The sequence below is a fragment of the Salmo salar genome, chromosome 11, assembly GCF_965601325.2.
Source record: "Salmo salar chromosome 11, fSalSal1, whole genome shotgun sequence".
Classification (NCBI taxonomy): Eukaryota; Metazoa; Chordata; class Actinopteri; order Salmoniformes; family Salmonidae; genus Salmo; species Salmo salar.
Window position 1 is genome coordinate 80,115,660 of NC_138301.1, and position 17,021 is coordinate 80,132,680.

At 42.8% G+C, this 17,021-nt stretch overlaps 1 protein-coding gene across 4 annotated transcripts in view; it reads right to left on the reverse strand.

Annotated features, from left to right (window-relative positions):
• LOC106562917 (metal transporter CNNM4) overlaps positions 1-10,399 on the reverse strand; it is a 29,251-nt gene extending 18,852 nt beyond the window's left edge. The window contains exons 1-4 of one of the 4 annotated variants that reach the window (XR_014379426.1): positions 8,840-10,397; positions 4,081-4,224; positions 752-889; positions 270-439 (exon numbers count right to left, since the gene is read on the reverse strand). Coding sequence is in view for 3 of the 4 variants with exons in the window: in XM_014128014.3 (XP_013983489.2) it covers positions 270-439; positions 752-889; positions 4,081-4,224; positions 8,840-10,250 (1,863 nt within the window). In the remaining variant the exon portion in view is untranslated. Of the gene's footprint in view, positions 1-269; positions 440-751; positions 890-4,080; positions 4,225-8,839 lie in introns of all 4 variants that reach the window. The other 3 variants (XM_014128014.3, XM_045689845.2, XM_014128015.3) reach the window with 3 other exon arrangements.
• Between the last annotated feature and the right edge of the window lie 6,622 nt (positions 10,400-17,021).

The window sequence follows — 17,021 nt, forward strand, 5'->3', positions numbered from 1 at the left end:
GATTTCAGACAGATTGCGTGTGTGTGTTTAAAGCTGTTAGTGAGCAGTCTACCTGTCTACCATGCCTAGTTAAATAAAGGTTAAATAAATAAAACCTGTAAAACTAGGACAGATGCCACAATGTGGTATTGCAGTTTAAGTGCGTGTGTGTTTTGCACATGTGTGAGTGTACCTGCAGTATGAGTACAAAGTAGTCGATATACGTTTGCCTCTATGCCAGATGTAGAGGTGTGTGAGAGAGCGAGCGAGAGCGAGAGAGTACTGGGTACCTGCAGTATGAGTATGAAGTAGTCGACAGGTTTGCCTCTCTGGTAGATGTAGTGTAGAGCGGATCGCTTGTCGCTGTCATTGAATTTGATCTCCTGGATGACATCAGGGTGCCTCAGGATCCTCAGTAACACCTTCTCAGTGACCTGACAGGGACTGAACAGACTCACCTCTGTTGGAAAGGAGAGAGGGGGTGAGGGTTGAATGGGGAGAGAGACACACCCGGAAATCAGACTTACAGATAGCGCCTTCAATTCAGACAGATCAGTAACACTTAAAGGGCGTATAATGCATTAAGACGCGGTTATAATGCATCATAAGACTTGTGATGAGAATTATGTCTAATCCCATAATCATCCAGACTAAATACCAGCTGTTCCGTTGATACAAATAGATATTTTCATTGATTTAGAGAGACCATTTATTCCAAAACGTATTATAAGACATTAGGAAGGCTCATACGTGCTTATGACAGTCCACTCACCTGTAGCCAGGAAGCGATGCGCAGCCAGCATCAACTGGGGAGAGATCTTCACCTTGCACTCGTTCTCCGTGTGTTTAAAAGCAGAGAAGTCACGCGTTCTCTTGTTAGGGTCCACCTTCTTTCTGTTCCTATTGTCAGCTGGAGAGAGGAGAGGGAAACCGGCAACTAACATGTTTAGCACTGACCCGTGTTGTGACAGCCCTGAATTTGTCTGAACCGTCTCAGTGCTTCTCCTCCCAATGGGGCGCTTACCTATTCATTTCCTATTAAATAGCCAGCATTTTTCTCAATGAGGATGATGCAACAGATCAGAACATTTAGCTTAAAATGTGATAAACTATAAGCCTATTTCTCCACATTATTAGCATAGGATGGTGGAAAACACCATTATCAAAAGTGACCGCAAATACGATTATTCATGTATTGTTCTTATTATAAATGTGCATTTTTATGGTGAAAATCATCTTCCCCAAACTTGAAATTCACACACTGCTTATGTAGCCCAGTTAGGCTCTACATGCCTTGTAAAGCAGATTAATGTGCTTAATTTTAAGAAGTAATTTGGCCACTTTAGTTGTGATAAAAACCTTATCAAAACATATAGGCCTATGGGCTAGGCAACATGAGGTGTGCGACTATGATTCGAACAAGTCACAAAAAAAGGTATTGTTTCTTATGCTGGGCATCATTCACAAGTGATAATATAAGCTCAGCAAAAAAAGAAATGTCCCTTTTTCAGGACCCTGTCTTTCAAAGATAATTCGTAAAAATCCAAATAACTTCACAGATCTTCACTGTAAAGGGTTTAAACACTGTTTCCCATGCTTGTTCAATGAACCATAATCAATTAATGAACATGTACCTGTGGAACGGTCATTAAGACACTGACACTTTAGGCAATTAAGGTCACAGTTATGAAAACTTGGGACACTAAAGAGGCCTTTCTACAGACACCAAAAGAAAGATGGCCAGGGTCCCTGCTCATCTGTGTGAACGTGTCTTAGGCATGCTACAAGGAAGCATGAGGACTTCAGATGTGGCCAGGGCAATAAATTGCAATGTCCTTACTGTGAGACGCCTAAGACAGTGCTACAGGGAGACAGGACGGACAGCTGATTGTCCTTGCAGTGGCAGACCACGTGTAACAACACCTGCACAGGATCGGTACATCCTAACATCACACCTGCGGGACGGGTACAAGATGGCAACAACAACTGCCTGAGTTACACAAGGAACAATCCCTCCATCAGTGCTCAGACTGTCCGCAATAGGCTGAGAGAGGCTGGACAGAGCTTGTAGGCCTGTTGTAAGGCAGGTCCTCACTAGACATCACCGGCAACAACGTCGCTGATGGGCACAAACCCACTGTCGCTGGACAAGACAGGACTGGCAAAAAGTGCTCTTCACTGACGAGTCATGTTCTTGTCTCACCAGGTGTGATGGTCGGATTCGCGTTTATTGTCGAAGAAATGAGCGTTACACCGAGGCCTGTACTCTGGAACAGGATCGATTTGGAAGTGGAGGGTCCGTCATGGTCTGGGGCGGTGTGTCACAGCATCATCGGACTGAGCTTGTTGTCATTGCAGGCAATCTCAACGCTGTGTGTCACAGGGAAGACATCCTCCTCCCTCATGTGGTACCCTTCCTGCAGGCTCATCCTGACATGACCCCTCCAGCATGGCAATGCCACCAGCCATACTGCTCGTTCTGTGCGTGATTTCCTGCAAGACAGGAATGTCAGTGTTCTGCCATGGCCAGCGAAGAGCCGGGATCTCAATCCCATTGAGCACGTCTGAGACCTGTTGGATCTGGGACCCCCCAGAAATGTCCGGAAACTTGCAGGTGCCTTGGTGGAAGAGTGGGGTAACATCTCACAGCAAGAACTGGCAAATCTGGTGCAGTCCATGAGGAGGAGATGCACTGCAGTACTTAATGCAGCTGGTGGCCACACCAGTTATTTTTTATTTTGACCCCCCCTTTGTTCAGGGACACATTATTCCATTTCTGTTAGTCACATGTCTGTGGAACTTGTTCAGTTTATGCCTCAGTTGTTGAATCTTATGTTCATACAAATATTTACACATGTTAAGTTTTCTGAAAATAAACGCAGTTGACAGTGAGAGGACGTTTATTTTCTTGCTGATTTTATAATTCACAAGTGATAGGCTAATACTGTAACCCATCAGACAGTTCTTGATTTAATCTTGTCTTTACATATAATATTTAGTATATGTATGAAATTTGTTTTGATTTAGAATGGACCATTATCATGCACCAGACTCGAAACAGGGGCAGGGGAAAAAATACATCTATGCACTTTCCTGTGGTTCATTTTCATGCCAGCCAGGTAGGCTATACTCCTGTTGTAAAGAGAAGCAATGTGCTTAATATTAGGAAAGTTTAGAAATAAATATAGTAGGCCTAGCCTATAGAAAGCTGATGGGATCCTCTTTTTAATAGAGGCCATCACTGTTTTCTCATGCAATTGCATAGCCTATAGAAATGTTGTGCAACATGAGCTCATGGGCTCTCATGAAGTGTTTGATTAGATTTTTGATTACATTTAAATTGATGTCAGAATGATTAGAGCGACAATAGAGTGCTGAGTACCAGACAGTTAACAAGTTTAGTAAGCTACTAATGACCATCAGCAGCATCAGAGCTAATTGTTTTTAAATTATTTCTAATGTTTTTAATGGTTAATGAAAAGTTGACTTTCCAGTCCTTTGCATTGGTATAGATTTGACGGACCAGACGGGACTCATTCCCTCACAAACAAAAAGGAAAAATCATACAATTTATCTGGCAGGCCGACCTACCTGGCACCTATAAACAATAACCCCAAGTCAAAAACGTTACAGCACGTGCACATGACACTAGTGAATTCACTATCGTCAAACATTTTCAATGAAAAACAAATCTTTAGTAGGAGAGACCAACGCTCCCCTGGGAAGCTAATAGGTAGACTTTTGCTCTAGCCCTACACATATTATTTATTTTATCCTTTATTTAACTATTTAGTTCATTTTGAATGGGAACATGTATTCAAAATACATTTAAATAAAAACATACCATGCCCAAATGCCACCAAGTACAACCCTGCAGTTACACACTTCATTCAGCTAATCAAGGTCCTGAGGAGAAGCTGATTAGTAGAATCAGATGTGTTAGAATAGGATTGGAACCAAATCCTGCAGGAGGGTAGTTCTCCAAGAGTAGGGTTTACTAATGGCCGTGCCCAATTTAACTCATTACACTCCACACAGTTCACTACAGTTTAAGTAAATGGACTCTGGATTGATCCATTGTCGACGTGCAGTTTGACTCACTATAAAGGTCGGACTCATCCAGGATCTCTGATTTGATGATCTCCTCGATTACGTCCTCCAAGGTGACCAATCCCAGCACCTCGTAGAAGGGATCCCCCTCCCCCTCGTTGTTCACCTTCTGAACGATGGCCAGGTGGGATTTACCTAGAAGAGGAACACACCAGAGTTCGAGTCAAGACTAAAACCCACAAGACCTAGTGTATACCAATGAGACAGTGACAAGACCAAGATCAGTCAGTACTGGACTGGAGTCAGTCCTGTGGTCTGTCAGGCAGTTCTGTGATCAATCAATCAAGCAGTCAGTCAGTCAGTACTGCGGTCAGTCAGTCAGTACTGCGGTCAGTCAGTCAGTACCGCGGTCAGTCAGTCAGTACCGCGGTCAGTCAGTCAGTACCGCGGTCAGTCAGTCAGTACCGCGGTCAGTCAGTCAGTACCGCGGTCAGTCAGTCAGTACCGCGGTCAGTCAGTACTGCGGTCAGTCAGTCAGTACTGCGGTCAGTCAGTCAGTACTGTCGGGGGAATTTCTGAAGGTTGAAAGGAGAGACTGTGCCTGGTCCCTGGACGTACTTAAGTGCACTGTATAGTAAGTCATCTCATCTCCCTCCGGCAGTTCCCCCAGTTTTCCTCTATTTAAGCTCTAAGTCCGTAACAAGAAAGGGGGATGGGGATAGAAAGACAGAAGGGGTAATCGACTCACTCTCTTGGCTTACTATTCCCCTTCTCCTCTCAAAGTGTTAGAGAGTTGGGAACACACTGTGCTGTGTATTTCACCATTTCTGTCACATAATGTATAATATTCAGCCTATTGTATTGTCAGTCTCCAGTTAAAGGGGAGGTGAACACGAAGCGGGAAGTGATTGGCTGTCAAGTCAACCTAACAAACAAACATCACAGAGTTAAGAAAACAAATGCCCATTCCACTGACATCTCAAAGAACTGCTGTCACCTTCCAGCCAATAAAGAGAAGAGTAGAGACACCACTGGCTCAGAAAAATGAGGTCACAGCGATTATATAGCCGTGACGGTTGTTTGGTTCGGTCAGTGTCGGGCCATCTTCGATCTCGGTTTGTGTGATGTCCCTCCACTATCTCACCATGCTGTCTAACAACAAAAACTAGGCTACTTCAACCCCTAACTCTACTTTTAACCCTCACCCCATACTTTACCCCCAACCTTACAGCACCAGGGTGAGGTACTTTGCTGTCTTGGCACTTTGTTACCAGCAGCTTGCTTTATAGCGGAGCGCTACATTGCCTGACTGTACAGCTGGTTTTTGTTTCTCGCATGTTCCCAACTGATCCATTCAATTCTCTGATCGCCCAGAGAGTACACACACCCGGTTTCCCAAGTCTGAATCAATCTCTGATTAAACTTTGAGGATGTAAACCAGCGGACACTGCAACCAGCAGACAATGTGGCTCTCCAGGACCAGAGCTGTCCATCCCTTGCCTGAAATACAAATTGATAAGCTCAGTTTGCAGTACATAACAGTTTGGATTGCAGGCAAGTAGGCTACAACCCTGCTTTAAGCACAGTGAAGAGACTTTTGAAGGTACAGTGAGTATGTTCTGCTCTCTGTGCTGCATTCTGGTGTTGCTGGATAACAACAGCAGTGATGCTTTACTAAGAATCTCTTTGCCATAAGGCCTAGGCTATATATAACTCTGCCACAAACATTTATGACCGCTGGTGACAACTGTCTTTCTTTACCCACTCATGATGACAGAAACTGTTGTTTAGGTCAGCTAACCGGCTAGGCATAGGACTAGTTTGCCACACAACATTTAGTGTTCTATGAACGTGCAATGTCAAATGCCTTGATGTTGGTAGCACGTTACATCAGTAGCCCTTTACACTTGTACCTGTATATAGGTTAAAAATGGCAGATTTGGGCACAAATAAGGGCCTAAATTGGAATGGACAGGCTGTACAGTAACATGCTGTAAATTGTGTTACAGCTCAGGCTGTGGGTTTTGACTGACAACCATTCTGAACTTGAGCACTGCACGTGACAAGAAGCTGCCCCCATCCCTCCCGCTAATTGGGCAACGTTTGATATACAGTTACAAGATGACATGGCATCATACCCAGGGCTGTCCTGAACAGAATAAGCCTGTTTGTCTATTAAGAAGAACATTTGCACAAGCTTTCAAATATTGCCCACCTGACCCAGATTGCAATTTATAATAGGCCGTTTTTGTATTGCGAAAACAACAGAAATTATGAGATGGCAAGGGGATGCGGAGCTGTGTTCCAAACAAAACAACTACAAGTCTGCTTGCTCTAGTTCCTTAACGACAGAGCTAGGAGAGTTCTAAAAAGCACCTTATAGTTCAAGACACTTCTTTTAGTCATAAAAGTGCATTGCAATTACTACGGTGCACACTTTGGAGAGGTGTGTGGCCACTTGGGAGAGAGCAGTTAGTCCTCTCACTCCAACCCTTGTCATTGTTTTGTCTTATGATGCACCTACCCCACGTTTTCCAGGAATATTCTTATCATGATACTGAATGTATCCAGACATGTATCCATAACAAATAAGGTTTTGTTATTAACAAATGAGGAAAAGTACAGTAAATATCTGTAAGAAACATTTCAATTTAGCCCTGTCCATATAGGCCAATTCCCAAGAGTGTAGAGTTAATATACACTGACTATACAAAACATTAAGAACACCTGCTCTTTCCACGACATAGACTGACCAGGTGAAAACTATGATTCCTTTTTGATGTCACTTAGTAAATACACTTCAATCAGTGTAGATGAAGGGGAGGAGACAAGTTAAAGAAGGATTTTAAAGCCTTGCGACAATTGAGACATGATTTGTGTGTGCCATTCAGATGGTGTATGGACAAGACAAATATTTAAGTGCCTTTGAACGAGGTATGGTAGTAGGTGCCAGGCGCACCAGTTTGTGTCAAGAACTGCAACGCTACTGGGTTTTTCACGCTCAACAGTTTCCCGTGTGTATCAAGAATGGTCCACCACCCAAAGGACATCCAGCCAACTTGGCGCAACTGTGGGAAGCATTGGAGTCAACATGGGCCAGCATCCCTGTTGAACACTTTTGACACCTTGTACGTCCATGCCCCGAAAAATTGAGGCTGTTCTGAGGGCAAAAGTGTGGGGGGGTGCAACTCAATATTAGGAAGATGTTCTTAATGTTTTGTGTTTCAACAACAGCCTAGACCCTTGTATAGACCTAAGGCTGAGTGATGATAGCAGCACTAGCCCAATGAATGCTCTCTCCTGCATGGCCCTTCTACTCTTAAGAGCTAAACGACAGAATGGACTTTTTTTGTTGTTGACATCACCCCTTTTGGTTTGAATGAAACCTTCCATACATATTTGCCCATTGTAAAAGTGCTTAGGAAGTGACTTTTTGAACCAAGGCCAAAACATATAGGTGCTCAAAGTTAACCAATTTTCCATACCATGAGACATCCATGTCTTCATCACTGGAAAAGATAAACGGTTGAGAGATTGGTTTCTTAACTTTTTTTTTAAGTATTTTTTTATACCTTTGATGTCAATTACCTGAAAACGCATGAACTCAAACTTATTTTAATATTTGCATATGTTGTAGCTTAGACCCTATTTTGCTACATCATCTGAGTCGTGTTGTGTCCGCCATCTGTTGAGACGCAACATGCTCTTGAATACAGGGTGGGTGTCATGTTTTGGCTGACAAATGTACTAAAACGGGAACCGAATTGAAATTTCGACTTTCAAAATGGTACCACAATGATCGTTGGAGACCCACACATCAGAGAACGTTGACTTCAATGGGAATATCTGTTGTTTTAAATTATACTGTCACTACTCCATAGGAAACCTATTGAAATCATAGAAATATAGGTAATAGAATAGTCATGAGCATTTAAGTTGACATTTAACGGCGCATGGACCGGAAGCCATCTTTGGGGCAGTAATTCAATTTCAATGGTTAACAAGCTAAATTGCAGTGGTCTAAAGGGATAGGCACAATCTATGATTTCTATGATGAAAATTACTTCCACCCTGTATTCAAGAGCATGTTGTGTCTCAACTGATGGCGGGCACAACACAAAAACTTCAGATGGATGTAAAGTAGGGTCTAACCTACAACATATGGGAATATGAAGAAATTAGTTTGACAACCGTGTTCGTAAGCTTTTAAATTATATCAAACTCAACCGTTTATATTTTCCAGTGATGAACACATGGATGTCTTATGGTATGGTATGCAAAAAATTGGTTAACTTTGAGCACTTTTATCTCTTGATTGTTTTGGCATTCAGGTCCCAAAAGTCACTTTCTGACTACTTCTTGCATGGGTAAACATGTATGGAAAGTTTTGGATTTACTCAGAACTAATTATGGGAGGGGTAACTGGAGAACTAGGCCACCTATACAGGCTTTAATTCCAGCCCAGCACAAACACACCTGATTCAACTCAAATCTTCACACCGTGTCTATGTAGCGCTCCAGGGTCAGAGTTGCTGACCCCTAGATTCTGGTGTGTATCACATTTGTTCCCTGCCGGGACAACTGCGTCGAGATATTCCACTCGTCGATACCCACGTCAATACAGCCAAGGGGTGTGTCCACACCATATGGCAGGCACATCGCTGTGTGTGTGTGTCAAAGTGTGTGTGCGTGTACCATGTAGCCTATTGATTATGTGGAGAGATTAATGCATTTGAAATACATCAACCATGTATGTAAGCATGATGATGTATGACACATGCACAAACAACTATCCTCCAGATACACACACCTTTCTTGAACTCCTCCAGCATGGAGTCCAGTCGAGTGTCGTGGAACACAAAGTGGACCGGGTGGTTGTAGAACTTTGTGATGGTCTTCAGCGTGGTGCAATCGTCTGGGTCCACGAACGCCAGGTCCTTCACGTACAGGATGTCCACGATGTTGGAGCGCTCGTCGTCGAACACGGGGATGCGCGTGTAGCCGCTCTCCATGATCTCTGACATGGTGTTGAAGTCGAGGACCGCGTCATTCTGGATCATGAAACAGTGTGCCAACGGAGTCATCACGCTCTCAACCGTCTTACTCCGGAGTTCCAGAGCTCCTTGGATCATGTTGAGCTCCTCTTTGACCAGGTCGTTGTACGGTTCTGTCACCCTGAGCATCTCCACCAGCTTCTCGCGGTTATACACAGTGCCGATCTCCTGGCCTAGGAGCACGTCTAGGAGCTTGCTGACAGGGAAGGAGAGGGGGAAGGTGAGCAACATGAAGAACTTGGTCACCTGGATGGTGTTGGCGCCCACCGCAAGACCGTGGCGAGAGCACAGCGCCTGAGGGACAATCTCGCCGAAAATCACGATACCCACTGTGGAGGCGACCACAGCGCCCAGCCCAGAGCCTATTAAGTCGTCCAGGAGGATGGTGAGTGTGGTGTTGACCAGGACATTGCCAAGCAGCAGCGAGCAGAGAAGGTAGTTCCCCTTACTGCGAATGGGCTCAATTTTGCGGGCATATTTCTTTTCCTTCTCTGAACCACAGCTCTGGACTATACGGAGCTCCATGGGGTCCAGAGCCATGAGCCCCAGGTTCAGCCCGCTGAACATACCAGACAGCACCAACAGACAACAGATAAGGATGATCTGGAACCACAGGGGGAGGAGAGTTTTCTCCCCCTCTACCACCCGGAGTCTCCCGTCGCTATCACCGAGCAGAGCCCACCTGCCATTGGCCAAACTCTTGATGCACAACCCATACTCCTTGTGCGGCTCACTCTTACGAAGGGGTTTAATGTTTATGCTGAGTACCCCTGTGGTCCCCCGGCTACTGATGTTCATGTAGGTCGCGATGCTGAAGTCTTTGGTGAAATCAACACAAGTCCTGTTAGGTGTGTCATCAATGTTATTGTCCCCCCCCTCATCGCTCCCATCCCCTCGTTCCGTGAAGCGGATCTGCGCCCAGGTGCCCGAGTTGAGCTGCACACCGTAGAACCGGAGCTGCACTGTGCTCTCCTCCGTTACCTGTATGACCCCGTCGTCAGTGGTTGTAGCCGGTTTGTCGCTCCTCTCCAGCCGCATACCGAGCACCTGGGTCCCGCTGTTGCTGACACTCGACGTGGCTGTTTCGGTGCGTCCCCCGACTGCACTCCAAAGGAAAACGATAAGAGTTAGAACGTAGCCTTGCTGCCCGCTCCATTCTGTCGCCATGTTTGTTTCACTCTGTTGCTGGCGAACTGGGAGCTGACGTCACGTACTCATGTCCCTCCGGCCCCGCCCCTCTACTACCATAATAACCCTAAAGCACCGCCTATCGGACACGGCAAGTAACAGCCCCACACACAAACACACGCCATCCTGAACACTTTACTATGCACGATTTGTTTTATAGGCTACTTTTGGGTTTGATATTGGGCTACTGTCGGACAATATTCAGAGCTGCACGTTCACGAGGGACCGCGCAGCAGTTTTTCCTCATGTCGCATGGTCGTGCGCGTGCATGGGAGACGAAGGCAAGCATAATGCCGTGTAGAACTAACCATAGAAATGTAATGAATCATTCTGTTAATATGTAACTAACCTACTGTGTCTTACACACACTTTAGGTTGAGCAATTTGAGTGTTAGCTAATTGCATTCTGTAGTTTATCTGTCATTTATTAGGCTCACCATTATGATTGTGTTTATAGCCTGTAGACTTTATAGCCACATACAATTGTGCATTATAAAGCCTATCAATGAACATAATAAATTATTAATCTCTTGCATCTTTATTTCAGCCCGAGGTATATTATCCACAATTAACTGGCATCCTCACATTTTGCTATAAAGGCCCAAGGCAATGCAGCAAAGTGAATACTGTGGTGCCCAGCGGTTTGTATTCAGTCAGAGACAAAGCTGTTATATAAAGTGCCGCACACTGCATCTGTATGTCTCACCAGCATCTCTCTGGCTCTGTACCCGCTCCTAATGTATGATGCAGAGGAGGCTTATGAGAGGAGCTATAGGAGGACGGCTCATTGTAATGCCTTGAATGGAGTTAATGGAACGGAGTCAAACGTGGTTTCCCTTTTTTATTTTTATTTTATTTTAGCAAGGAGTCACCAGTGTCTCTGTTTAAAGGAAGCCCTGCTTTTAGAATTTCATAGAACAAAAAAATGTAATACAATATAAAACAAGTCAAATAGAGCACGACACAAATTGCACAGACAAAACATAAATATACACAAAACACGATCAACTAAAGCAAACACATTCTTCATTATAAAATTCCTCTGTCCACTCTCTAAACTCCACCAGAGACACTAAGGCTGTACAGTGTACTGTTTTTTGGAAATTATTCCAAATATATGGAGCAGAAAAACTAAAGGCCGGTTTACACCAAAGGAGTCTTCAGAGTTAACTACCTGTGAACGGATTTGATAACTTGCCATTTTAAATCTTTATAGCGAAGTTAGGTAAGTCATAAGCTTGTGGAGCATGGCTTTGTAAACAAAAATAGTGTAATGATGCGTAATAGTATCACCATAATAAAGAACAAGTAGAAAGGTTGACTGCAAAATCTGCTTCTTGCTGACTAGAGACGAGAGACAAGACCTGTTCCTCTGAAAAAAGCCCACTTGAAATCTTAGTTTCTTAACTAATTTGTATGTTTTTTAAACGATAAATCATTGTCAATCCAAAAACCAATGTATTTGTATGCAGAGACTCACTGGATTCAAGTCAGTTAAGAACAAATTCTTATTTACAATGACGGCCTAGGAACAGTGGGTTAACTGCCTTCCTTGTTCAGGGTGCAGAACGACATATTTTTACCTTGTCAGCTCGGGGATTCGATCTAGCAACCTTTCGGTTACTGGCCCAATGCTCTAACCATGAAAGGGGGCATTTGGAGGGGGCATGATTATCTCCAATAGTATTGAAGACATTTGCAATAAAGCTTAAAGCTAAATCAGGTTCAGGGATCGCTGAGATACAATCAAGGTCAATAAAATAAAGATAATGTAAAAAAGCTTGTTCACTAAAGTTTTCAAAGTTCCTCTTAGCGATGACACGAGGCTTAGGTTAATGCATTTTCACATCTCTGACACAGACAATTGGGCAATGGTCACTAAAATCCAGCGGGAAAACCCAACTAGTAACCTATTTATCTAAGATCAATCAAAGTAGATGTCCATGTAGTATCCAGTTATCAGCTGAGACAGGTTTAGCTCAGAGCAAATATCTTTCAGTGTATTTGACACTGACATCCTCCAATCAATATTCCAATTACCCATAATGAATAGTTCAGATTTACCATAGAAATTCAGATAAATTGTTAAGAGCAAACGAGGGAGCCGAGGGAGTACGATTACACTCCTCCTACTAGTGTCAGCCGGTTATAATGACCAAGGCCCACATTAAGAATGACACAATCAAACTGCATAGGGACAGAGGTAGCAAACATTTAAATTGTAAATATAGCACCTCTGCCAATTCTGTCTGATCTGTAAACATTATAACCAGACAGAGACGCATCACAGGCCAGCACAGAATTATTCATCCAAGTTTCAGAAATGACCAGAATGTCCACGTTGGACTGAGGAGTCCGAATTTGAATCAAATCCATCATTGAAATCAAACTTCGGGAATTTACATGAACAAATCTAAAACCGCAGCAGCAGTTCTCAGGTCAGGTGGAGTCTCTAATACAAGCATGCAATGATCAGTAGGTAAGCCCTTATTAGAAAATACCATAGGATTGGTTTGAATTGGTATAGGATTGTCTAGAACTGAACCACCGGGCCTATGCCTCAAGCGAGGACGTGGGTTAAAACAAGAGTCAATGAGGTTTACCTGTTGCGGGCCTGCATTATGATGACAATGCTGATTTATGGATGTGATTACCTGAGCGGGACTTTGGCAACATTTTCACACTGAAGAATCTTGGTTTCATGGGTAACACCTGAGCGGGGCTAGTTCTGTCTCTGAGTCAATATCTTAAAGCGGCCTTGAAATGTGAAGAGAGGCTCCAGGCTCCTAGATGGTTTCGGTGGAGTCCATCATCTCTGTAGAGCGTTTTTTCTTTCCAAAAAGTGTTCGAAATTGTCAATAAAAGTTATGCCAACAGAGTGGCAGTAGTCTTTAAGCCGGATGTGAAGTGCTAAGAGCCTGCTGAACCTTGGAGCCAGAGATAATTAGCTGCTTTTCAGAGCCTTTCAGGGTGTTGATCAGCTCAATAAAATCCTGTTTCATTAGCACTGATTTACCCTTTTGATATCATTTGATCCCACATGCACTACGACAGCAGCAGCCCTTGACTGTTGATGTAGGACGGATGGAAAATATGCTGTGATATCCTTCACCTAGCACAGGGTTTTTGCTCCAGCAACCGAGATGTGACTCACCATGGAGCTACCAACAATGATGTGCTGGTGGAAGGTGAGTGACCGTGGACGTCCGGATTTGCTGTGCCTCCTTGAGAACTGACGGGAGATGGGTGATGAAGGACCCCCATCATCAATAGAAGCCCGAGCCAGGGGCTGTGAGGTGTGATGTGAGAGGAAGCCCATGGGCCTGTGGTAGTGCCCCTGAGCTGGACCCTCAGGAGACAGGGTAAAGGATAAAGGAGCAGGAATCTCTGGAAGCAGGTGGGTGAAACTGTTGGTCAGAAGGATGGGCCACCCAAAGTCATTTCAACCATCCATATGATGGATGTGTTTGACATTGTTCCGTTCATTCTATTCCAGCCATTACAATGAGCCTGTACTCCTAGACGTCCTCCCACCAGCCTCCTTTGGTGGGATGCAGAGGGAAGGAAACCCCTTGAGAAACCAGAGGCTCTTGATAAAAAAGGGCTGAATCAACTTATTGTTTGTTAATTGTTATTTCAGTTAGGCTTACTTAATTAGTTAACTTAAATGCCTCAACGTGACTATTTGGTTGAATTTGTAAAAGGTCATCAATGTCAATGTGGGAAACACAGTTTTGGTCTCAGTTCAATATGTTTCAACAATACAGTAGCTAAAAGTTGTTTTCAGATTGAACTCAGCCAAACCGAAGGCAGATCTGGATAATGCTGTGATGTCTGTGCCAAGTGGGGGTGCAGATGGATAGTCGATGGTCATTCGTGTCACTGAGACAGCTGTGGTCGCTGTCAGTGATGTAACCAATGATTTATATATACACTAAATGACTGACAGGGGGCGCTGTTTTGAAGCCACCGGCACCTCCATCTTGGTACTCCCCACCATTGTAAAAACCATTTAGGAAACTATAGAGAGGCATTTATTAATGTCTACATTTGTTTTTGCCACGTTTATTCTATTACAGACACTTTAATGCATACTTTTAAATGATATGTGAGCTAAACATAATATATTTATATACACACACACACATATGTATATAATATATAATATGACTCGGTACTGGTGCCCCCTGTATATAGCCTCGTTATTGTTATTCTTATTGTGTTACTTTTTATTACTTTTTATTTTAGCCTGCTTTGTAAATATTTTCTTCTTCTTGAACTGCACTGTTGGTTAAGGGCTTGTAAGTAAGCATTTCACGGTAAAGTTTACACTTGTTGTATTCGGCGCATGTGGCAAATAAAGTTTGATTTGATTTATTTATATATATATATATATATATATATATATATATATATATATATATATATATATATATATATATATATAAAATGTCTTTAAAGTTTAATTATTATTTTTTGCTCTTACTGTCCCCACTACAACAAACAAATTCTTAAATATATGCAATTTAGTCCTTGAAGTTTTTTTTTATTGAAATACTGTAGAATTCCACTCATTCTTATGGGAGACTGCTCCTTTTGGTGAGTGGCAAGTGTCCGACCGCGCAATAAGGGTTTATGCCGTATTCAAAACAACTGGGAACTCGGAACTTGAAATGCTCCGATTACATTGCGTTCAAAACAACTGGGAACTGGGGAAAAATAGTTTTGAACGGTCATCCAACTCGAAATTCCAACTCGGGAACTCGGGCCTCTTTCCAGAGCTCCGACTTTCCGACCTAAAGATCTCTGAGGTCATGATTTGACCTCGTGTTTTTCTGAGTTTGCAGTTATTTGAACGTGGCATTATATCTCAAAGCCTCGAGGTCACTGGATGTTACTTTTGGTGCTTTCAAGAAAACTGGGAACTCGGAAAAACACTAGGTCAATCATGACGTCAGTGATCTTCAGTTGTAAAGGTCGAGTTCAAGAAAGATGCCGGAGTTCGCGACTTGGACTTCCGTGTTGGATGACTGTTCAAAACCATTTTTTCCAGTCTGAGATATTTTTTCCCTGAGTTTCAAATTGTCTTGAATGCACTGAATTTGGATATTTCTGAGTTCGGAATTCCCAGGTGTTTTGTACATGGCATTTGAGCTGAGGGATCCAACAGAGGGTGGACAACAACAAAACGTGTTTCAGTCCCCGCTCCATATGTATTTTAAACAGTCTTTAATATAGCCTAGAATAGACTAGATCATGTCAAAATGTAGGCTGATAGACAGACTAGTGTAGTGATTGAAATAATCAAATCTCTTATTAAATACTTTAGATCATTCAATTTGTGTGCATAAGTTTTAAATATGTCATTGAGGGAGGCCTAGATGTGATTTAATTATCTTTTGATCTGTGATTTTTGTTTTAATCCTCTGACTTTGCGGTGACCTAGAGTTACGTAATAATAGCGCTTCATCTCATACAGTAGAAATCCAATCCATGACTGTGGTTTTTATCTCACATCGCCATCTAGTGAACAAAAACGGAATATCCCTGATTGTGCAGCGTTCCTGGAATTGTTGGGTGGAGTCGAGGATGAGCTTCATTGTAAAGACACGAATGCCTTTTCAAATTATGATTTAAAAAAAAAAAAGAACATGATACAAGAACATTTAAAAGTCGAGATAATACAAAATTAGTATATGTACAAAATTCAGTTTTCGGACCATCTGAAATTCCTGATTTTCAGGACTTTACAACTATGACATTATAGCCTTTCTAGAATTACTGCTATATTAAAACTCTTCAATTTGTTTTTATCCATTGACAATAAGTGCATCTTAACATTGGGTAAAAAACTACCTATAAAGATATCTAGCCTGTCCATCAGCTGCCATTAATGAAAATGTTAATTAAACAGTTAATGAGAGATATCATCAGTGAAAACACAAAACGATAGCGAGGATATTTATCTCCCACTTAATAATCATTCCTTTATTATATCCCTATTAGCACAATTTGTATTTTTACATTGGTCTAATGAAGCCTAAAATACACAGAAGTCACAACAGACACTAGAAAGTAGTGTCTGTAAATAAATGATATTACATTCACACAATAGGCTCCAATAAAACAAAGCCATATAGTCCTAACTCAAATAAATTCTGACTCTTGTATGAAATGCTTATACGAATGATTATTTGTGTCAACAGAAAATAGGAAAAGTTATAACTGTGGGTTGGTTACTTGTCATATCAATGCCCATAACTGAGAACAGTGGTGTTTAAACAGCACTGTATACTGTACATTGCTATCTTCACAATCCAGATCTCATGTGTGTGTGTGTGTGTGTGTGTCGTGTGTGTGTGTGTGTGTGTGTGTGTGTCTGTGTTACTCCAGCCGTCCATCCCCTCTGTTACTCCTAGGACCCTGGACATGTCCGTCTGGCAGTAGAACATCCACAGTATAGCTGATGGTTTTAAACTGCAGTAAGCTGTAGGTGTTGTCAAAATGCAGCCTGTCTACACACAGGACACAATACAGAATTAGTCCTGTGTATCTGTTCAGCTGTATCTTTGTATGTATGAGAGTATGTGCTATTTGTATGTGCTGGTGTGTGTGTGTTTGTATGTACGTGTGTATCTGTGAATCGTGTGTGAGTGTGTGTGTGTGTATATGTGTGTGCGTGTACTCACAGGTTCCAGGCTCGGGGCAGGTGAGGGAGCGGTCCTCTGGGACCATGTGTGCATTGTAGCG